The 23,591-nt window shown below is 45.6% G+C and overlaps 1 protein-coding gene across 18 annotated transcripts in view; it reads left to right on the plus strand.

Moving 5' to 3' along the window:
- The window catches only part of Tacc2 (transforming acidic coiled-coil containing protein 2), a 204,824-nt gene extending 181,509 nt beyond the window's left edge, over positions 1-23,315 (plus strand). For 10 of the 18 annotated variants that reach the window (XM_023561546.2, XM_023561551.2, XM_023561547.2 and 7 more), the window contains 11 exons: positions 296-411; positions 1,560-1,731; positions 2,981-3,121; positions 3,964-4,053; positions 10,237-10,380; positions 10,791-10,867; positions 13,189-13,232; positions 19,015-19,175; positions 19,407-19,513; positions 19,868-19,988; positions 22,773-23,315. In XM_023561546.2, the coding sequence (XP_023417314.1) occupies positions 296-411; positions 1,560-1,731; positions 2,981-3,121; positions 3,964-4,053; positions 10,237-10,380; positions 10,791-10,867; positions 13,189-13,232; positions 19,015-19,175; positions 19,407-19,513; positions 19,868-19,988; positions 22,773-22,838 (1,239 nt within the window). In that variant the 3' untranslated portion in view covers positions 22,839-23,315. The remainder of the gene's footprint in view (positions 1-295; positions 412-1,559; positions 1,732-2,980; positions 3,122-3,963; positions 4,054-10,236; positions 10,381-10,790; positions 10,868-13,188; positions 13,233-19,014; positions 19,176-19,406; positions 19,514-19,867; positions 19,989-22,772) is intronic. The other 8 variants (XM_023561554.2, XM_063244874.1, XM_023561555.2 and 5 more) reach the window with 2 other exon arrangements.
- Positions 23,316-23,591: the final 276 nt, after the last annotated feature.

Raw genomic sequence — 23,591 nt, forward strand, 5'->3', positions numbered from 1 at the left:
CATGGTCAGTAAACACTGGTGCCTGAGCAGGGTTGGCAAAGCGATACATCCAATTCTTTCTTCCCTCACACATGGCCACTTGTACCCAATTGCATATTCCTTACGATGTCCTTTGCTCCCTCTGTCTACCTGTCTCCTAGCCAGGACCTGCTTTCTTTTTTCCTGATCACTTGAACGAAGTGAAGGCTTCCTCTGATGAGCTGTTTGATCCCTACTCTAGAGGGCTCTGGTTTTCATCATGGTAGCATGTTCAGGCCAACTCTACCAAGCTGACATGTGCCTTTGATCCCTGCAGCAGGACGATGACACCCCGAAGAAACAGGCCTTGTACCTTATGTTTGACGCGTCTCAGGAGAGCCCCATCAAGTCTCCTCCAGTCCGGATGTCAGACTCCCCGACGCCATGTTCAGGGTACGACTTCTGTGATGAGAGAGTTACCAGCCAGACCAGAGGCCCCAAAGCCCCTGAGCACTTTTGCAGTTATCCTGACTCCATTCCCTATTGTGTATTCAGACAGCCCAATATCATTCTTTGTCCAGCTGGACACAGGTGACTTCTTTGATTTTGTTACTGGGCTCTTTGTACTAAGGTAAAATTCTTTAACATCTGACTTGACCCCCGTTACACCCCAAATCTACACAGTTTTTTCTGTCATTGGCCCATTGTTAGATAGCATGACACCTGGGTCCCCACTTCCATTCCTTACTAGCTAAGGTGAGTTTCTTATCCCCCATGCCTCAGTTTCTTCAGTTGTCAAGTAAGAGTAATAGATTGACCTCAGAGCTACTGAAGAAGATTAAAAGAGGCTGTTAGTCTAGCTCCCCACAGCTGTGTGGTGGGCACAAGGTACCTGGCCTCCAGAGCAGCGATGTGTGGGAAGCACTTGCCAGAGTTCCCGCTATGTGTGCAATGCTTGGTGAATGCACCTTCCTAAAATGGATGGTAGTGTTTGCATCTGTCGAGTTTATGTTGTAAGCAGTGCAGTATTTGGGCAAGAATGGGCATTACTCTAAACTGTGGACTGTACCATCCTTGTCTGCCTCCTCCTTACATTACACAAGACTTAGAGTTCCTGGTTTGACTTCTCAAATTTACTGAATTTGCCCAGGTGCTGAGATGATAATTTTATTACAACCACAATAATGCTGCCATGTGATGGGCACCATGCTGAATATTGTATGTAACAAGCATTTTATTTAATCTTCACATGGTACACTGCCTTCATCTTACAGAAAAGGAGACTGAAGTATGGTACCAATCACTTTCCCCAGTGTGCACAGCCGCACACCTGGCTGTCAGCTTAACACCAGATCTTATGTGCCTTAGCCAGAGGCATATGTGCTCTGCCATTCCCTTGTCATTTGGACCTACGGTGGGGCTGGGCCACATCTTCCCTCTGATTGCCCAGCTGAGAGGCTACATGGCCACTGAAGATCTGGCCCATGTCCCTCTGAGGACTCAGCCCTACAAGTCCAGCATTTCTTGGGCTCTTGCAGGGATTATGGCTCCTTGGTTGATTCCAATGAGATGATGCTAAAGATTCCCTTTTGTTTTCCTAGGTCTAGTTTTGAGGAGAGTGAAGCCCTTGTGAATGCTGCAGCAAAAGTCCAGCATCCTGTCACACGAGGACTGGCCACCAGCCAAGAGCCACACTTGCAAGTGCCAGAGAAATCCTCCCAGAAAGACCTGGAGGCCATGGCCTTGGGGACCCCTTCAGAGGCCGTTGAAATTGTAAGTGGAGTCACAGGAGCTGGAAATCCTTGGGGAATGAGATGAGAGCCTGGCGTGCCATCACCACCACCTGCAGTTGCTGTGGGGCCCATTATGTCTCCTGCAAGGCAGGAACCAGCTTCTGGGCCCCCTGTCATCACAGTGGGGAAAAGCCCTGCTATATCCCACTAGGATAGTTTGGTGTTCTCACCCAAATGCTTTTATTTGCACTTAGGACTATTTATTTTCCATTTGTCCCCCTTTGGGACTAGACTTGTTCCTTTGGAGCCATCATCAGGCAGTACTTTGCTTCTCTAGTCTATCTGGCACAAGCAGAAAATGATACAGCAGTGTGCACTCTCCTTTTTGAGATTTAAGTACTTTTCCTGGTCTCAGTTATGAGTTTTCTCTTCTTTATAGACTAGGAATTTTACCTCTCCTTTCCTAAACCCTACCAGGGCCTTGCAAAGCCAGCAGGTCTGAGCCAAAGGTCTCACCCACCCAACCTCCCTGCATGTTACCTGTGTGCACCAGGCATCTGTCATCTCCCTGGAGTATGTGATACACATGTGAGCATTTGTCACACTTATTTTGTTTTCTTTTACCTCCAGCCTAGCAAATCCCTAAACAGGTTTGAAGGCATTGATTTAGTATGTTACTTTGTTCTGTATTAGAAGACTTCATTTGTCTCATGCAGCAAATATTTATTGAGAACCTACTGTGTGTCTGGCAGTTGGATGCTAAATTGGAGAACAGAAACACAAAGTGGGCATAAAGGGGGTTAGACATGAATCAGTCATTTTGTAAATAAATATCACGAAGGACTCACAATTCACCTTCTCCAAGGTTGGCCTCTGATTTCTACGTTGTTTGAAATCGTCTTTCCATTATTTAGAAAATGACGTTTACCAAAATCTTACTTCCTTGATGTTTATACCTGCTGCTATTTCCTCGAGTTTCTTTGTGTTTTGAAAAACCGTCAGCTGGCTTGCCTCCCACGTATTGGCTGGGGACTGAGGGAAGCTTGCTGGTGGGGAGGGCAGCTAAGGCTGTGTTTTAGGGGAGGAGTTGGGCCTGCCAATCTCAAGATGTTCATGGTCAGCAAGTGGGAATTCGTCCAGGTGACCCCTGGAGTACTGGCAGCTAATGATATCTGTTTAGCCATAAGGCAGGAATGTCCAGCAAATGCATGCATGGTCCTTGCCTGGAATCAGTATCACTCTCTGCTCCTTTGTTTTTCTTCTGTGTCCTCCTCTCTTCCGGTCTTCAGACAGCTCCCGAGGGTGCCTTTGCCTCTGCTGATGCCCTCCTCAGCAGGCTAGCCCATCCAGCCTCTTTCTGTGGTGCGCTTGACTATCTGGAACCCGACTTAGCAGAAAAGAACCCCCCAGTATTTGCTCAGAAACTTCAGGTTTGTAGCCCCCGTGTGACCTTTGGGAATTTGTCAAAACCTCAGTAGAAAATGAACCCCCAAGCCCCAAATGAACTGAGGCAGTACTTACTGAGGAACTGCTGAGGCTGTTCCAGATGAACTGTCTTCCCCTCAAACACTGATTTATGTGGTGTACTTTATCCAGTATGCTGAAATTATATAAATTGTGCGATTACATATTGCACGAACCATTTCTACTCAATTTGGAATTTTGGCTAAACAGTCATTATTCAAATGTATTGATAGCGCCAAAGGCAGTTTCTGTGATTTATTCACGGAACCGAAGGTATTAGGTCACCATTCAGCCAAGCTGTTTATATGTACAGGCAATCTCAGATTCCCACTGAGATAACATCTGGACACAGCCTTGCAATTGAAACCAAAACGATTATCCACTCTGTGCTTTAAATTTGACAATTTGATATCCCCTAGACTAGGATGTTTGGGGCACACTGAGAGGATCTTTTGAGAGCTGCATATCCATTTGTGTAAAGTGTTGGGCAACTTTAAGAAAAACTAAAGGAAAGAAGTGAAAGAATACAATACAGTAAAAACTGAACGGTTTGGAAATCACTTTCTATTCCACTGCATGATACTTCTTGATAGATATTCAAAAGGGCAGTTTTGTAAAAAGGAAATTAAACACTTGTTTCATGATCTGCTGAGGTGATCACTGTGAAAGAAAACTGAGCGTGTGTTTTCCCCCCGAGTACCTGTCATGACACATTTATGTGGCACATTCATTTCTGGGATGTGGAAAACATTGCGTCTGTCTGGATGCATTTCCCCTACGGTCTGCTCACACCCCACCTGTTGGGCAGGAGGAGTTAGAGTTTGCCATCATGCGAATAGAAGCCCTGAAGCTGGCCAGGCAGATTGCCCTGGCTTCCCGTAACCGCAAGGACACCAAGGTACCGGTTTGCCCCTGCAGTGCACTGCCTCCTGGGAATGCTGTGTGTGCCACCATGGTCCAAGGATGCTTTGCTAACCATAAGCCAGGCAGATGTTATGAGTGTCCCACAAAGTGCGCTTGCCAAAAAAACTGAAAATGTAACTCTTGCATAAACACATGTCTAAGCTCTACTTAACTCAAGAATGAGGGAACTGACAGATGATAGTGCTGGCTAAGTGGAGAACAGGAGAAGATTACATATAGACTAAGGTGGCTAAATTAGATACAATGCTGACTCAGCAAGACTAAAAAAAGCATTGCTTTTGAGGCTTTTTTTTTCTATAAATATCATTTGCTTCTCTGTGAACAAAAAGGATTTGCAACTTTTCTCTTTTCTGCAAGTTCACATCATACTTGACTGAGAATCAGCAGTAATTAGTAAGTGAAGGCAACACCTGCCCTGAGACATTGGGTGTAAGATACCAGTTGATAGTCCATTGGTGAAGGGCTGCTGGTACACATTTCAGGTTTATAGGGGGCACATCTGGTCTGTGTCACAGCTGCTTGCCTGTCACAAGCAGTATGCAGAGAAATGGTGTGGTGTCATTCCAGGAAAACTCTTTTCCTCTCTCCTCTTCCTTCTCTTTCTTTTCTTCCCACATTTTCCTTTTTTTTTTTGTAACAAAAAAGAGCAGTAGGCCATTTCACCTGTGGGCCAGTTTGTTTGCTTTTGCAGTGGAGTGTGGTATGAACAAGGGTGTGCAGAAATCTTTCTGGATAACTTCCAGACTTGGGGTCATTTTTCTGTACACTTTGAAAGGGTTGCTGATGATATGCAGGTGGCACATTGCCCTCGGGCTGTGGGTGAGGACTCTTAATCCTTCATCCCACCTGAGTTGGACAGTCCTGTGAACTTGGTGTGTCAAACCTGAGAAGGACCCCACTTCTGTGGCCTTGTATGAAATAGTGAACTTCAGTGAGCCTTGGCTTTTCCGCCTGTGAGATGGCTCATGACAGTGAGTTTGCTGGTTACATGAGAACTTCAGAGGACAGGTGGAGGGCTACCCTACGCCTGGTAGTGGCAGGTGTGCAATTAAAGGAAGGCACTCTTGTTAGCCAACAATTTACCTTTGCCTCTTAGCTGGTCAGATGTGCACAGCATTTCTGCTGGAAGTGGTTCGAGGCCCTCTTATACAGATGAGGAAACCAAGCCATTTATTAGGCTGAGCCTAGAACTCCAGTCTCCAGATGGTGCCCTGCCTGTTTGTTTCATCCACGGAGGAGTTGTATTTGGTGTGGGAGTAGGTTTTCCAGCTGCTACTATGTCACAAGGGCCCACATGTGGTCTTCTTGGTTGAAACCCAAAGCAAGACCCCTCCCAGAGATAGGAGGTGGTCACGCTGGGATTATGAGACTCTGGGCAGGGGTAAGAAAGTAAATACCGATCAGTGATATTGATGTTCTTATTGCCAAACTATAAAATTGAATTAAGTTTCTATGAAAATGAGAATTTTAAAAACCATTAAGCAATGAAGTCCCCCTTACACACACACACACACACACATACACACACACACACACACACACACACATACACACACACACACACACACACACACCCTACGTTTATCTCTTTATATCCTTGCAGAATGGCTTAAAAGCAGAGTGAGTTGTCTAAGTTTGGCTGCTATAGGTGTGGTACTTTTCCTGAACTGATGCAAAGTTGAGCATAGTCTGCTGAGTGTTTCAGCTGGGCTGGAACTATTTTGGGGTTCTCTGACCATGTGTCCCAGTTTTGATTTAGCAAATAGTGTCACATGGGTCCACTGGGTGTGGGCCTGACCTTACGTATTTCTGAAATGCACACTAACAGGTTATTGGGGTAGAGCTATCTTGGAGTAAAAGGAACATCTTTCTCTACCATAGGAATATGTATCACTTTTGGAAAATGCATTATCTGATAACTCTGGCCCATGGGAAATAGATGCTCTTTCTGTAGCTAGCCAGCCTGAGGGGGATCCTTTTACCTGCAGGTAGGTCCCTGTGGGTTCCTTGTGCATATAGATTCTTGATGACCCCTCACTGTGTTGCAAAAGTCTGATATAGAGACAGAGAAAACAGCAGCTGGGTATCCAGCTTGCTCTTCTTTCTGTTGCTGTATTTCCGCTGCAGGTGATAGAGCCCTGTCTGGCATATGGTGCTGACACGAAAATGGAAGAAGCATTTGGAATAAGGGATATCCTGTCAAAAGGATGAAAGTCAGCAAATGGGGGTGGAGGTATAACTGGTTGTTTCTTAGAGCACCTTCACCTGTCATTTTTCTTTAGCCTGACAGAACTCAGTTGGCCTTTGAGGAATTACAGTGAAGGTTCCTTTCTCACTAGTCAAAACTCGTTAGAAACAAGAGGCTTCTAGAAACTGGGGTGCTGGGCTGCAACTCCATGTTTACTTTCTTCCTACAGACTTCTGGCCAAACTTGCTTTTCTCCCTGGGAGTGAATTTGAGCAGGGTTGTTGGATATGCTGCAAGAAGCCCGGGTTTAGCATAAATCAAGTTGGATGGAATCTGAATGTCCCGACTGTATGACTTTCCAAGGCCATTGCAAAGCACAGGGCCATTACTATGATTTGTGTGACCTCTGGTTGTAATCTTGGAGCTGTTGGGCTTTCTAGGGACCTGCAATAAAGATTGAAGGATGAGGGTCAGGGATGTAGCTCAGCAGCTCAGCTCCTCCCAGCAAAGTACAAGGACCTGAGTTTGATTCCCAGTACCAAAAAACAAAATGAAACAGGAAGGACTGGAGGTTGAGGTTGTGCAATGGTAAGCTTCAGGATGGTAGCAGCCAACACGTAGGGAGTGGACATGGTATGACTCCTTTGTCTGATTTCTCCAAGAGTCCTGATTTGAACAAGCAGGAACCTGAATGTTGCAGGAGCTGAGTTGAGGGATAGCTTGTATTGTTGGTGGGCAGCCTGGCATTGTGTTCTGTTTCTTCACCAGCCATATTCTGACAGCTCCATTTGACAGTGGGGTCACAGAAGGACACAAATTTGAAAGCTCTGACAACAGCCTGGAGAGCAGTAACAAAGGGCTATCTTGGAGGCCTCGGCTTATTTGGCAGTTTTAAGAGTGCACAGTCATCACCTGGAGCCTGTGTTTAAGGACTAGATGGTTGGTGCCATGTGGCTCATACCCTCTGAGTACTTATCCATATTCCATGGACTCACACTAGCTAATCATGGCTTGTGGGTGCTCTCACATGACTGTCCAAGCCTTAGGTCTACACGTGTTCCCTCCACAGTTGGCCTCTGACTGCTCTGGGACAGGGATCCTGCTACCACCCAAGCCCCTAAGGTCTTCGGACAGGAAAGACCACAAAGAGGACTGTGAGCTACGGCAAGTGACAGGGTATCTCCTGGCTGTGAGGCCTGCAGTGGGCCAGGCTTCTTAAGGCTTGCTGATCTGGAGGGGTCTTGGTGGGCCCAGGATTCTCACAGGACCCAGGACTTAAGGAGTAGATTGAGCACTGAAGTTGCTTGCAAAGACCCTTGCTTTCTGGCGTGTGGCCAGTTTTACATTTCAGTTTGTGATTTTAGTGGCTTTTTGGGGCCTCTTTAAAGTAGCAAGTAGAAAATTATGTGAGAAACAAAACTGAGCCTAAAAATATCTGATCTTAAAATAGCCATGAGAGACAAACCTTTTAGTTTCATTTGAAACGTTTCTTGGTTGTAAGGAGAAACCAGACTGTGTGTGATGAATTTCATTAATATGTGGATAAGCGCATTAATTTAAATGGGTCTCAAAGTCATTTGTTCCTTTACTGGAAACACCAGGTGGCTGCAATGAAAAGTGACTATAAATCACTCAGTAGGGTAATATCCCTTTACTTTTGCTTAGAAAGATCATTATTTTATTCATTTTTCCATTCAGTTCCTTGTTTTAAAAAGCATAAAGAACATTAATTCTTTCATTGGTGATATTTGCCTCCTGCCTAGTATGGTAAAGTTAGGGTGGTTTTTCTTTTTCTTTTTTGTTTGTTTGTTTTGTCTTTTTGAGTCTTGATATGCAGTTCAGGCTGGGCTCTAGCTCACTTTGTATGTAGCCCAGGCTTGTCTCAAACTTGCAGCAATCTTCCTGCCTCAACTAAGGTCAATTTTAATTAAATTAATGTTCTCCAATACCTAAAGGAGCCAGTTTATTTTGGGTCAGAGGTGAACACTGTTTTAAGAAACCTTTACACCAAATCTCTCCGAACCTCAATTGCTTTGTATTCAGAAGGACCAGGTTGAGTGTGATGTCTCTGATTCTCCTTTTCATTTTTAAATTTTGTTTTTCTAATTTTTTAAAAGAACACATTTTAAAGCAATAGGAGTAGTGTTTTTCTTTTTCTAAGTGTTTTTCAGAATTGTTTGCTTACGTACTTTCTCCTGATTGCAGGTATTGAGTGTGGATATAATTTGCAGGTACTAGATGTAATTTCCAGCTACTTTTAAGAAGTTTCTCTGTAACACGTAGACTTGTGGAAGCCATTTCCGATAGCAATGATGAGCCCATCCGTGCAGAGCCTGGTGGTCTGGGAGTGCCCTTTCTTCTGACAGCCCAGTCTTCCTGCTGCCCATGATTAGTCACTTGTGCTCTGGTCGGGTGTCCTGTTAACGGAGGTGTCTCAAGGACTAGAGGTTGGCAGGTCCCGGCAGCCCATTTGACCTGTGAGTCTCTGGGGTCTGGTTGCCTGAAGCTGTGTGCTCCTGGTGATCAGGTGACAGCACTTCAGGGAAAGCCCAAGGACTGGAGGCCAGGTAGGGCCAGTGAAATCAAGGCAACAGGAGGTCTCTTCCCAGACAGCCTAGATGATGGTGTTGCATGTGTACCACTAACTAGCCCTAACTCGATAATCTCCAGTCCTATCCATTAAACTTACACCTGAGCTTTCCAAACTGTTTCCTTCCATAAGAGCATGGTCCCTGGTGCTGTAGTAATAAGGTAAGCATGGTGTTTCTTGTGATCACAGAGTCCTTTTGCTTGTGTGTGTTCTATCTACCTCTTCCGTTTGCTGCTAGCTCTGTTATCTTACCTGCTGCATTTTATCATCTCCATCCTCTGTCCAAATCTCTCTGCACTATACCGTGGTGTCCTGTTCACCACTCAGTTTATTCTCATACTTGCCCAACGAAGGAGCCTGTTAGACCACTTTTACCTCCCTTGCAGTGGGTTTGTAACCAGGCTTCAGGTCACCTTGGCAGCTGTGACAGCACTATGATGTTGATGAATAGGACTGAGAGTGCAGTTGATGTGTTTCTGTTGTGGTAGAAGTAGGCTGACAAACCTGGCCAAGTTGACTGACGATGCTCCTAACACTGCTTTTCAGCTCTGCTGCAAATTGCTGAGTGTTTTGTGCTAAGAATAATCACAGTCTGCTCCTAACCTTTCTGAAGCTAGCATTTGTCACCTGCAGAAGGCTAGAATGCCTCGCTGCAGTGTCAGTAGGGTGGGGCAGGGGTTGTACCACTCATTGCAGGTCTAATCAGCAAATGTGGATATTCTGATTGACCCAGTTTTCAGGTTTCCTATTGATGTAACAGCCTTAATGGAAACATAACTCTTCATGTCCAGAAACTATAGCTTGCTGAAGTTGAAGACTACAGTAGGCCTGATAATTTGTGTGAATCACATCCTTTCAAATGGATCCTTTCAAACAAATGGCCCCCTAAATTGAAATGTAGCCAGTCTTACAAAAGTGATCAAATCTGTTGTTATTCAGACAAAGCAAGGCAAATGTAGGGTAGAATGCAGTATCATTCATAGCAGGATTTTCACTGGGCAGTGGAGCCTGCAGGATCATAACCTCGGTCCTCAGGCACAATGCCTGAGTGGCTTGGTATCTGATAAATGGCAGCGATATGTGAGCTCCAGACACACTTGACTCCCAGGGCTCCAAGTTGCCGAGGCTTCTCCATTATCGGTGCCTCCATCTGCCTGCACCGGTACAAAATGATGAATTTCCATCAATTGTACCTGCCATTGCCCCATTCGTTAGTCTGCATTTTCTCATTCTTTGGATGTTTTTTGTTTCAAAACCGTGCAACTGAGGATGAATGCAATTCACAGCAGGATGATAGAGCCCTCTTTGTTATATGGTGAATGTTAACTGGAGTGTTTTTTATTTTCACTTCTGTTTTTTAAATGGAAACTCATTCCACAGAGAGAGGCAGCTCACCCACCAGATGTCTCCATCTCCAAAACAGCCCTGTATTCCCGCATCGGGACCACTGAGGTGGAGAAGCCTGCAGGCCTTCTGTTCCAGCAGCCAGATCTGGACTCGGCACTCCAGGTTGCCAGAGCTGAGGTACTGCAGCATGTGGCTTGGAAAAGGGCTACTCTGGCTGCCCTGGGAAAGATGGTGCCTGTCACTTATAAATAAGTATGTATATATAGCCACAAAGCCAATGTCTTCAGAGACAGACTTTCTCCTGTGGACACTACAGACAAAGATATGTGACACTCTGGGGGTCTGATCTAGACATCATGGTAACAGACACTTTTGGCTTTGTTTGATGTATAACAAGCACCTACCTTCCCCATGGGCATTGCAAAAGTCTAATCACTGGTTTATTTCTATCTCTTGCTCTTTAAGTCTCCAAATGTAATTAGGTGTTGGTCTAGAAAGTTTTAATATGCTTATTTGATATCGCCTTGATTTGGTCCAACTGGAATTCACTCATTTGGAGTTCACCTTTTTCTTCTCCCTGATACTAGGTCATCACTAAGGAGAGAGAGGTCTCAGAGTGGAAAGATAAATATGAAGAAAGCAGGCGGGAAGTGATGGAGATGAGGTCAGTCGTGGGACTCGGCCTCCTGGTGCCTGGGGGAGCTGACCTGTGGCCTGATAGTGCTGGTATTCGCGGGGTCTCCAAATTTATCTTCTGTTAGAGAAATCTTCTTTTCTTCATTTTGCAAGGGTCACATTTTTATGAGAGTAAATCAGTATTATTAAGACAGCCTGCACCTTGGTTAAGTACAGTACAATAAACATGTGTGATGAAAATTCCCCTCTCTACCAGCCTCCAGTTCTGCAACTCTAATTTCCCTTGAGTGATTTCTTTTCATTTGTTCTGTTCTGTAATAGAAATAAATAGCCACCCTGTAATACGTAGTGTATTTAACTGCAGTGGTGAATGCTATTTTAGTATGTAAATCAGTTATATTCATGGCTACCATTTTGAGTAGGAAGCACACTTTTTAGGTCCTGTTTTTTTAGGTTATAGTAAGATCTACCTAAAAATCCATATGTTTTTATTCTTTCCACTGATGCTTTCAACCTAGCACATCTGGAGATTAACCAAGCGTGGTTTTCCACATCCAAACTGAAACCCTGCAGCTACATTATTTTTGTCTTTAAAAATATCTCTTTTGGGAGGAGGTAGGGGGTATTGAGTGATTCTAGCTTTTTACCTGCACTGAGAAGAACAGGACATACTGAGAAGGCCAGTCTGCCTCCCAGGGGGACGTAGAGGTACTGTTTATTAACCAACAGCGTAGGATTTCAGATGTCACCTGCTGGTGCAGCAGCACTGGCATTTGATGGCCCCTGCAGCCTCTGATGCCACGCCAGGTAAAAATTACATCCTTTCTGAGTTGCTTTGGGTTGGTGTTTAACTCTGTTCCCCAGTTTCCTCATCTCCACATGAGGAAAGAGGTACCTCAAAAGTGTAGGGCACAAGTGCTGTGAACCAAGGTGCTATAGCCTGACACCTGGGTTACTCCTTAGCTCTGCCACATTGAAGCCCTGGGATCCTGGGGAGATTTCTGGGTCTACATGTTCTGGAATCCTTATCAGTGATGCCAGGCAGGGTGAGAATACCATCTCTTGGAGTCCCTGGGAAGATAGGCTGAAAACCCAGTGTACTAAAGCAACTTTGAGATCCATGGTAGCCCCATGATTCTAAAAGAACACAAATCTGCCTCGTGGTGCTGTGATTCTTAGATGCAAGGTTTTGCTTAATCACAGAAAACACAGGGATCCTTATGTGTAGGATAGAGAAAAGACCAAGACAGCTCTGTCACGGGTACCTTTCTTGTTGTGGATCTGTCAGGTTGAGGTATTGATCTTGGAATGAAGGCCTAGAAGCCAGGGACAGATGCCCAATAACTGAGAAGCCTTCAGACTGCAGAATGCCTCTGCTTTCATTATGCCTTTAACCTTACCAACTTTGCCCCAGAGCCTCAGGTCAGACACAAGGGTCATCCCACACCAGATAGTAATGGAGCCCCCAGCTCCTGATCCAGAATCACATAGGCCCCCGAGGCAGATTAGAGGAGCCCAGGCCACTTAGCCTTGAGTCTTTTTGGACTTCTGTCCTTCGGGTAGTCCTGAATGTTTGGCCGTTAGCATCTGTTGGTTCTCTTGGGGAAACTATCACTGAGAAATGCAGTTGAAACTCTGCACCTTTCCCCAAGTTTTCTTTCTGAAGATCAACTTTGGAAGGAGGGCTCATCACACTTTGCTGCTTTCACTTGGGGGTAGCTAAGAAGCAAGTTTGTAAGTGGAGGCTTTAGGTTTGTGTGCAGCTGCTATTTGATGAGACTCCCTAAGAAGTGCTCCTTTAAACCCATCCCCTGCTCCCAAAACACAAGTGAGCAAGCAAGAAGTGGCCGCAGGCCTTGAGGAACTGCTCCTCCTCAAGGAGAAGATGGGGCTTATGTGCTATAAGGCCAGACCTGAGAGGCTGTGAAAGAACATACAGAGGACATGTTAGAATGAAGGAGGGAGCATTTGAGAAAGACCTTAAGAAGCAGACTGAGAGGTGGAGGTAGAGAGGGAAAGTGAACGTGGACAGGGCATGGAGGCCAGAAAACCACAAGAAATCCTTTGTTCTCATTGTTCACTGAGTTCCTGAGAGGGCTGAGAGGCCGTGAGATTGCTGAGGGAGATCAGGCCCCGGTCACAGAAAGCTTCAGTCACTGGGCCGAAGGTTTGGCCGTGGTGGGCAGTGAAGGGGCAGAGGGATTCGTATGGAGGAAACACTGTGTTCAGAAGCTCTTGGGGGTGTGCAGGGACAGTTGAGAGTACAGGGTGTCACATTGTTTGCTTCCAGCTCCTAGGCCTCTGTGAGCAAGTAAGCCCTGGGCCAACCTGCCTTTCTGTCTCTTGCAGGAAGATTGTGGCTGAATATGAGAAGACAATTGCACAGATGATAGGTGAGTGTCCTGACCCTACCTGCCGGTTTCCCAGCTGGGGGACACCTTCGAGGGTGGAGGCCTTTGAGAGTGTGAACTCTGCAGGAGGACTGAGAGCAGCTTGATGAGTGGGCTCTGCTTCAGGGTGGGGCGCCAGGACTTCTTGGAACAAACATCCGGATGTGGCTTAGCATTCTTAATGCCTATGGGGAACACGGTGGTCACCTCCATAGGCCATAAAAGGACTGTCCACCTCATAGGAAGAGACTGAAGTTTGCCCCTGTGATGTTTGGGACTTTTTAAGTTTTGCTCATGGGAGAAAATACGAATCAAATTACTGTACTTTATTTTAGTTTGGACTCAAGTGACAAAATTCTCCCACTCAGCCATTACCCAGGGCTCTAGGGTCAGGAAGTGGAATCTGTGGTGACTGCCTACCCTGTCCCCTTTCCTTCTGCAACTGTCCAGAACCCTGCCAGTACCAACACTCTTTCTTCCTGAGATTGGACACTGCCTCAGCATCTATCTTAACAAAGCGCCTCGGCCACAGCTCTGACAAATTGCTTTGGCCCCTGATAAAAGAAGGCCTTGGGTCACAAGTTACAGCTGTGCCTTTATTTTCTTTTCTACATCATCTTTTTCTTTTTTAATAATGAGAGAAGATCTTACAGAAACGCTGAGCCCAAGTTTTTACAATAAGAATCACTGTTCAGAAGTGATACTAAGACTTGGTGTGTCTTTCTAGCTATTCAGTTTTAGGTTCAGTGTTTAAAAAATCTTCTTCCCCTAAGGGTAAATGTAGTAAAAACTCCATGTCCCTGCAAATCACCATCAATATGTTCAAGTTTACAAATAAGCTCTTGCTCAAAATCTTGAATTTATAAGTCACACCCCCCCTTTGGCTTGTCCCAAAATAAATAGAATAATAGCCTCATTGAAGAGGCCATTGAGTACCTTGCAAAAGAGTTTTTTATGTGTTATTTTGTTTTTGTTTCGGTGAGCTCAGAGCCCCTTACTGACCTATAACCCTAGCCCATTTATTTTTAAATTTGAGACAGTGGCACCTAAATTGCCCAGGCTGACTTTGAATTTGGAATCCTTCTGCCTCAGCCTCCAGGATAGCTGGGATTATAGGCATACACTGTTGCAGCAGGCTCAGAAGAGCTTTAATTATGGTTTATTATAATCAAGACCATTTCACTCTGTGCTCCAAAAAAGACCACTTGATTGCATCAGCCCACTGTGTATACTTTCTGTCAAATGAAATATGGTAAATCAGCTTAAGAATTTGTGAACACCTATTGGTGAGATAAAAATATTTTAAAACTCTGGAAATTGAAACTGTTGGTAAAAATGGTCAGGATGATAAAGGATTTACAGTAATACCTTGGTCCGTGAGTGCTTCTGTTTCTAAAAAATTAAGTTTCCAAACAAAAATTTGCTTCCACTCTCAAACTACACATAGGCTGACAAATGATCACAGCTATCACCTCACACACAAATGCAGCCATCTTCCCCAAAATTGTCAAACAAATTAAGTCTATAAACAAAGATACCATTGTACGTTCCAATATGAAATATCTGCCAAGTTGAGCAAACCTTTCACCTCCTGGAGATTTGGGACATGAGAGTATCACTTAGACCTGCCAGAGCCCATCTGGAAACATCTGAGACATACATTTGTAGTTTTGCCCTTGGTGATTATGCGTGGACAGACATTAGAATGAGGTTTGAAGGGCTTGAGCTTTGCTCCTGAGAGAAGGCTGCCCACACAGCCAGCTTTTCCTGGTTAGCTGGCAAATTTGATACAAGCAGACTCTTGAGAGCTCAGACATGTGAGGACCTCCCTAAGTAGCATGGATGGCCAGTCGTTGTGTGATAGAAAACTTACTAGACTTTGAGGCTTTCCTTACAGAATACTTTCAGATGACAGCCGCTGGGGTGTTTTCCATCTCAGGCAATGGAGAGTGTACACTGTGCAATTCCAGCTTGATCTCTGAGAGAATGACAGCTTTGCCTTTCCCCGACTCCAGGGATTTTGGCCACATAGACCACCTCTTTCTCCCAAGGACACTTGTGTGTTTGGCCAGAGGTTTTCTCTCCAAGAACTGCAGATTCATCCCCTTTAAGCAATTTTCTCTACCTTCTGGGTAGCTCTGAGAGACCCCTCCAGAGTCCAGCTGGGAGTAGCAGGGTCGCTCAGGGTGATCTCTGTGTCTGTTCCCATCTGCGTTCATTGTCCTCTTTGTTACCACTTTTCCAAAGCCTTTCTCACCCCAAAGGTGGCACATCCATGGTTGTCATCGTTTAGTTACTATTACAGGTCATTGGTTAAAGCCACTATATACTTTAAGGTCCTTGTGTCCGCATAGAAGACTGCGGGGGCCTGAGGCCTGACTGGGCCTGGGCTGTAGCCATGGCTGGACAACACCTTTTTTGGGCAGGTGTGAGTTGCAGCACCCCCTTGAGCCTTATGTGTATTTCAGACTTTCCTTTCCCAGTTTTACTCACCTAACCAGCATCACTTGGGGTCGGGCAGACTGAGGCCCTGTAAACAACAGTTCAGGACCAGCGTGAGCATAAACATTTGAAATTGACATGAATGCAGCTCATCTGGCTAGCTTGTGTGGTTCTGCAGCTTCTGTTGGGCTTTTACAGATGGCTCTCCACACGTATGACTTTGGCCCTGCCATTATTGCTCCCTCTCATCAGATGTGTCTTACCAAATTCAGATACTGGCTGTTTAGAATTTAGAAAAAAGAGTTCTGTGCTTTCTGCATTCCAGGTTGTGCAATTGATTTTTTTCTGCTTTCCTAACAACTGCCCTGATTATCTGTTTTGCTTCCATTTTCTGTTGCTTCTTGCCCTTTGCTTGCAAAACAAACAGGCAAGCCTGGTAAGTAAATGCTTTTCCCCTAATTTTCCCCATTGCAACCCCTGTTTGTGTTTTGTTTTTCTATTTTTGTTGTTTTTGCTTTGGTGTATTCGTTGCATTCCCCACATAATTTAATAATGTTTTGCTGAAAAAGCCAGAAAAGCATTGTTCTGTTGCCGAGTGCATTGCATTGCTGGTCTAAGGCTGATTTCCTGATATGAAGAGCCTGACAACACCGGTCATGTATAAAAAGATTTGCACACCATTCTCATCGCCTCAGTCTCCTGGGAACTGGGCAGTTCTATTTTTACAAGGGTTAGATGGGGAGGAAAGGAAACCTGAGGCAGGAGATGTCTTGGATCCAGGAAATCAGATAGACTCTGTCTGATAAATGACTCCTTTCCCCTCCGTGGGTGAAATGTATATGTGGTGATGGCGTGTCAGCCCGGGGTGTGCTGGGAACTAAGGAAGCACCTAAAATGCAACAAAAACAAGCATTTGATTCCAGATAAAACATTGAAAATGCCGTTTTTGAAGAGAATGGGTGGAGCAAGCTAATTACTCAGTTCTCTGTGTTAGACACCCCTGTCCTGCACGAGTCAAGTGTGCACACTGTGTCACATGGATTCAGGGGAGGTTTACTGGGTTCATTATGGACTGATGCTGTTGATAATGAATCACTGCTACCAGGCTCTTTCCTGGTGTTGAGGACTTTGTATATAGTCTCATTTATTCCTCCCCCAATGAGTTAGAAATAGTGTCATTCCTGATTTCAGGTGGAGAGACTGAGACTCAGAGTGCAAAACCCCTGCCCAAGGTCACACAGCTGGAAGGCGTCAGAGCCAGGCTTCAAATGGACAGTTAGATTTAGGAGTCTCTTGGCCATTGCCCCATGTGGCTCCAGACTGCTGGTAGTGAAAGTGCTAAGAGCCCTGTGACCACAGAGGCAGGGTTGAAAGACATTGAGCATCTTCTTGCCAGTGGTCCCTAGGCCACCAGCACCTGCATTATGAGGAGATTGTCATGAGGAGGTGTAGATTCCTGGTCCTGGTCAGTGTGAGTGGAGGCAGAATCCGTGTACATGCTCTCCAGCTGACTGGGGTACACACTCACACATGACAGCCACCTAGATCAGGATCTGCGAGCACTTTGATGTTTGGGATCACCAGGGCCATTCAGGTTGTGGCCCCACCATAGCACACTGCAGGGTGGCAAGATGTCCATGTATTGGGAAGAGCACCCAGCCCAAGCCTCCCTGCTGTTACAGGAGTTGTGTCTTTCAAAGCCTGTCCACACGGGATCCCTACGTAAAAATGTGGTCATGATCAGAGCTTTGGGTTTGGGTTCTGCTGTCAGTGAACAGTGACTCCATTTCATCTTCTATAAAATAAAAACAAGAAAATCTCCACCTGCATGGCTATAAGGTTCACCTGTTCATTGATCACATGGACCATGTGGAGGGATTACTTGGGGAGAGATGTTCTTTATCCCTGGGATAGAGCAGTGCATAAAACAATCGATTCAGCAAACAGACAAAAAACTAGACTGGTGCCCACCCCTGAAGAGTGTGTGTACAGTGGGGAGATGGGCAGCCAGCACATACATTTTCCCAGGCGCACATGTACGCACATGCGTGGTATAATAATACAGAGGGGCTGCTGCTCCCAGGAGGAGAATGAAGGACTGGAGAGTGTAGAAGTGGCACATTGCACACCTTCCAAGGTGACAGGTCAGAGTCCTGGTTGGGGGAGACCTGGGGAGCTTCTAGGGCTTCCTGTGTGGCAGGCCATCAGGCTAAAGCAGACAGACCAGGGAAGACAGAGGGTGGAGAATGTGAATTTATTCCTAGCATAGGGTAGGCAATCGGGGTTTTCTGAGCAGGAGTGAGGTGGCCTGGTTTGCACTTTAGGAGGCTTATCTGCTACAGGGTGCTGGCTCAGAGCATTTGCTGAGCAGAGCTGTCAGCATAGTGCTTGGCATAGGAAAGTTGGTGGTTACTATTGCTGTCACTGTCACCACCTTTAGATATAATTACTCATGGCAGCCAGCCCTTAGAGTCAGTCCTCTCCTAGATGAGCTGAGGCTCACAGAAAGTCAAGGTTGCTAAGCCATGTACCTCAGGAGCTCCAAGCAAGGCCTCCCCCTTCCCCACTTGCTGTTACCCAGAGAGCAAAGGCTGCCTCACCTCCCCCCGCACCCCCAGGGTCAGTGCATACAGTGGCAGTGTATAGAGTGGTTGGAGAGACCAGTCTCATCAGCACAGTTTGGGATGTCTGGGGTAGGAGATTAGCTCAGGATGGTCACAAGCCAGTGGGACAAGCTGAAGATTAGTGCTGTTCTCAAAGCAGGACTGGCACTCCAAACTGGACCCACATTCAGTTCTGATGCACATCACTGAGGTGAGAGCTTGCAGTGTCAAAGAAACTTTCAGTGTGAAATAGGATTTAGGGGAGAAAGTTTTGTGGGCTATTTATGGGGTGTTTTAGGGGTGAGGAAATTTTTTTCTCTCCCAGTGATAGTCTATATATGGCTAACTTTTAGAGAGGCTCACCCCTCAAGCCAAGATCATAGCACCCTTTAATCTTGCCCCTGGTGATATCTTCTTTATCTGCTGGATCTGTTTGCTGTAGGGAAAAATAGAATCACTGGGTTCTCTAGGGTAGATTTGTAAGGGACTAGCGTGATCAGGCCAAAGGATAATGGTGAATTTCCACTTGTATAGGACCAGGTCTGAGGTGCTGGGGCTGTAGGTTTTGTACTTTACAGACCATCTAAAAGGACTTCGGGAAGAGGGTCTGTTCCAGGAAAGACCTTGAGTTTGCAATGCACCCAGTGGGTAGGTTGAGTTGCATCCAAGGGCTTGGCTGGCCCCAGAGATCCAATATGGATTTCAGGTGCCATTGTTTGCCCCCCTGTCTCTCCTGCCAGAGGATGAACAAAGAGAGAAGTCAGTATCCCACCAGACAGTGCAGCAGCTGGTCCTGGAGAAGGAGCAAGCCCTGGCCGACCTGAACTCCGTGGAGAAGTCCCTGGCTGACCTTTTCAGGAGATACGAGAAAATGAAGGAAGTCTTAGAAGGTTTCCGCAAGGTGTGTCTGCATTCATGGTACAGTAGGAGGCTGGTGAAGGTGGGAGCTTTTGGAAGAATCTAGTGGGGATGCCAGGTCCACCTTGAGCAGATTGTGAAGAGGAGGATCCTTCAAGGCTCAGGAACCAGACTTGACCTTCTGGAATTTTACCTGTACCCTAGAGTTTGTGGGGTTCTTGAGACTCCTGACATTTCTTCTTGTGAGTCTGATCCCCATCCTCTGTCATTCCAGAATGAAGAGGTGTTGAAGAAATGTGCCCAGGAATACCTGTCCCGAGTGAAGAAAGAGGAGCAGAGGTACCAGGCCCTGAAGGTGCATGCGGAGGAGAAACTGGACAGGTAACATATCCCTTTCCAGTTGGCAGTTCCAGTCCCTGACATTGCTTTGGAGAGGGCAGCTGATCCATGCATGTTTTTTGCTATGATCAGTACTAAGGGCACACTCTCAATTAGTATCCACTGTGATAGGGGAGGGGCATGTGTTGTAGTGATTATGGTACCCAAAGCATTTCAACCCTGTGGGCATTGGGGCTAGAGGCTTTACTGAGTTGCTATGTGTGGGCTCTGGTCAATGGAATTGGAGCCAGTCCCTCCTCCTGCCCAGAGTTGAGAGAAGGGTGATAGGAAATACCTGTGGTAATCTGTAGCCACCTATGACAAAGGATGATCATTTTGAGCCCCCTGTTCCTCCAGGGCCAACGCTGAGATTGCCCAGGTTCGAGGCAAGGCCCAGCAAGAGCAAGCTGCCTACCAGGCCAGCCTGCGGAAGGAGCAGCTGCGAGTGGATGCTCTGGAAAGGACACTGGAGCAGAAGGTAACAAGACAAGAGCCGGGACTTCTGTGGGTGGGGCTGGTGCTGTCCTGCCGGTGGCCATTCCAGCATATAAAAGGAGGTGGAGCTAAGAGGCAGAGCCAGCACAATTCTTTGTGAACATACCATTATCTCCAGTTCTACACCAGCCCTGAGATGGGCCTCCTTTCTTCCTTTTCTGAAATTCTCTAGATATTTACTTTCATTTTCCTTTATACTATTCATTCATTTGTATAAAATCTGTTAAGGACCTCTAATGTGCCAAGCATTACTTGATTTGAATGCCTGTATCCAAGGTGCCTGCTAATGCATGGATGGGGTACCCACCAAGCCCCAGGAAGAGGCAATGGGCTGACCCCAAGAACAGAGTGTCGGGCCCAGAAGGGCCCAGATGTCCACTTGTTCCATGGATAAGGAGCAAACCTCCTGAGGTCACTGTGCGTGTCCCCCAGTTTCCAAATTTGCATTTGATACTCAACCCACTATGTATACCTCCTCCCTGGGTGTCCAAATGAGGAACTCTGTCAGCCCAGGAGCGCTCTAAGAGCAGGAGGCTGAGTCTGTCTACATGGGAGCAGACCTGTTCCTGGTGTGTTTCTTGAATGAGGGAGGTTTCTAGACATGTAGCTTCCTTTCAGTTTATTGCTGAACCTTAAGATTCCCCTGGTTGTCAGAGCTTAGCAGCCTGGGGTAGCACATTTTGTACATGTAAGCGTCAGTGGACACTTTGCATTGGCAGGCAAATAAGCATCAGCCTGTCTCCGAGATGGCCTGTACTACTCTGAGGTTCCAGCATGGTCTAGAGGGACATCTTGGCCAAACAGCGGTAACTTCTGCCCCAGTAAAATACTAAGTCTCACTTTACTTAGATGGTATCAGGGCTAGAACCCTGGGAATTAAGGAGCATCCATACAGCTGTGGGCAAAGCTTGTTCTAGGCTCTGAAAACCTGTTAGGCATGAATTTTCCTGAAGTTCAAGTCATTCCCCACTTGTTACAACTGCTAGACAGCTTGAAATCACGTGGTACAGATAACTGTTTTCATTCTACCTTTTCCTCTTAGGATGAAAAAAGACTGATAGCAGACAATTTAGTATCCAAATTGCATTTTAAAAGGAAAGAGCCTGGACTGTGCCAAATATGCCAGATATGTTGAGCTGTGCTCCTTCATGGGGCAGTTTGATGCTCCCAGGAGAGAGCTTGGAAAACCTCCAGGCATCAGAATCTGATGGGTCTGTCGGGGATATAGCTCAGTGGCGTAAGCGCCTGGCTGGCAAGCACAGCATCCTGAGTTCAATTCCCAGTACCCCCCTCCCCAGCAAGAGTCTGCTCATGCTTCTTAACCTTGTGTCACTTGGCATTTTATTTTATAAGTATAATAACAAAGCTATATAGTTATCAGTTCAACTTGAGTTTGTATTCCAGGCTGGCCATATGTGACGGGTTATGTGACTGTAAGCAAAATGCTCAGGGTTTTTGAACCTCAGTTTCCTCACTGAAAAAAATGGGGTTATTAATGGCTTCCTTTAAAGGACTGTCATGAGAACTGAATGAGGTACAGTACCCAGGGTGTCTAGCATGGTGATTGCCACATAGCAAGCACTCCAATAAGATCAACATTTATCATTAGCAGCCCAGCAAGGCATTGGTGGTACTGACGATGATAACTTGAGGATTCATGGTCCTAAAGGGCCCATGATCCCATTCAGAGCATTGTCTTCCAGCAGTGCATCTCTGAATCATGACCTCAGAGCATACATTCTAGCAGGAAGTGAGGCAGCTCGAGGTAGACTGCTTTTCCCTGTCCCATAAAAGACTCATTCTCCACCTGCATGGCTCTGTGATGCATGGCACCAGGAGTCCTACCCTTAAAGCAGAGTTCATGTTTCTGACCTGGGATATGTCTCAGAAAGTCCTGAAGTTTCCAGGAAAGGGACTCAGTACAACTCCAGGGATAGATTTTTGCTAATGATTGACTTCCCATAGAGACTTTGAGGCTGCAAAATGTACCCAGGATGCCAAAAAGACCTGTCCCCTTGGAGAAGACCCCAGAGACAGTTGTGCAGTTGAAGCAGCTCAGCCTGGGGACTCATTGTCTAGCTCAGTGAGAGCTAAGCGGTCTGTGCATGATGGGAACATCTCACTGGATCCTGTCATACAGGCTAGGAAACAACTACTACACAAACATATGGTCAGCTGCCTTGATTGGATGTGCAAGGATGTGCAAGGTTCCACTGTGCCTCCTTCACAACACCTGTTTCCACAGCAACACTAGGGGGCATCTTCCAAATAATGCTAGTGCTCCCAGCCACATAAGATTGCATGACCTTCTTGTGCAGTTTCTCCAGAGAGCCACCAAAGAGCATAGCCCAGACCATCATTACCCCAGAGCAAATAAAGAGATAAAAGCTGTACTGACTGACCCTGCATTCGGTGCTAGTCACTCTGCTTTTATACCTCATTTGCATTTCTAACCTGATTTATTTTCATTCCTTACCTTATTTGCATTTCTTACCATTTACTTCTCAGACAGACATTATCACTTACATTTTAAAGATAAGGAAACCAAGGTTCAGAGAGGTGGTGTAACTTGCCACAGATCACAGGTCACAGATTTAGAGAGGTGTTCTAGAGCAGATTGTGCAGTTCCAAGTCATTTCTCATCCTGCCTTAGATCACTTTGGAGGGGAGCAAGAGGCTGGACAGACTCATCCCCACAAAGTTCCCAGGGCCTCTTCTGATTGTTTGATTTTAACAGCAGAAACGTATTCCTTGTTTTTACTTTCAGAACAAAGAGATAGAAGAGCTCACCAAGATTTGTGATGAACTGATTGCCAAAATGGGGAAAAGCTAACTCTGAACCAAATGCCTGGACTTGACTGTTGCGTGCAATATGACCATTGGCACACTGCTGTCCTTGAAGTTACAGGGACAGGTTCTGTTTTCACTTTTCGTATGCACTACTGTATTTCCTTTCTAAATAATGTTTGATTTGATTGTATGCATTACTAAGGAGACTATCAGGATTTCTTGCTATTGGTTTGCATTTTCCCAGTATAATTCATAGCAAGTTGACCTCAGAGTTCCTGTATCAGGGAGATTGTCTGATTCTCTAATAAAAGACAAATTGCTGACCTTGGCCTTGCCCTTTGTACACGAATTCCCAGGGTGAGCAGCTTTTGATTTAATATGAACCTGTACAGCGTGCATAGGGACTCTTGCCTTAAGGAGTGTAAACTTGATCCGCATTTGCTGATTTGTTTTAAAGAATGCATGTTTCAAATAAAATCTTCTATTGTAAATAAATTTTTTTTCTTTGGATCTTGGCAAAGAGTGTGGCTGTGATTTATTTTCTGGGAAGGGTGAGCCTTTACTTGCCTTTGTTAAAGAATATCAGATTTGGCCTTTTGCTCTTTGGCTCATTTGTCTGGGCTTCCTTCTTCATCTATTGATTTAAGTAACCTTTCCTTCATTATTGTGGTGGGGTTTGTAAATGAAGCTAATGAGAAATATTGGCTTGCAACTTTAAATAATTAAAGGGACACATTGGATTAACTTGGGTTTTCTTTTTATGAAGTATCTGCCTTTAGGAAGCAAAATACTTCTT

Source organism: Cavia porcellus, unplaced genomic scaffold (genome assembly GCF_034190915.1).
Source record: "Cavia porcellus strain 051 isolate PalLab524CR breed Dunkin Hartley unplaced genomic scaffold, mCavPor4.1 scaffold_2, whole genome shotgun sequence".
Taxonomy (NCBI): Eukaryota; Metazoa; Chordata; class Mammalia; order Rodentia; family Caviidae; genus Cavia; species Cavia porcellus.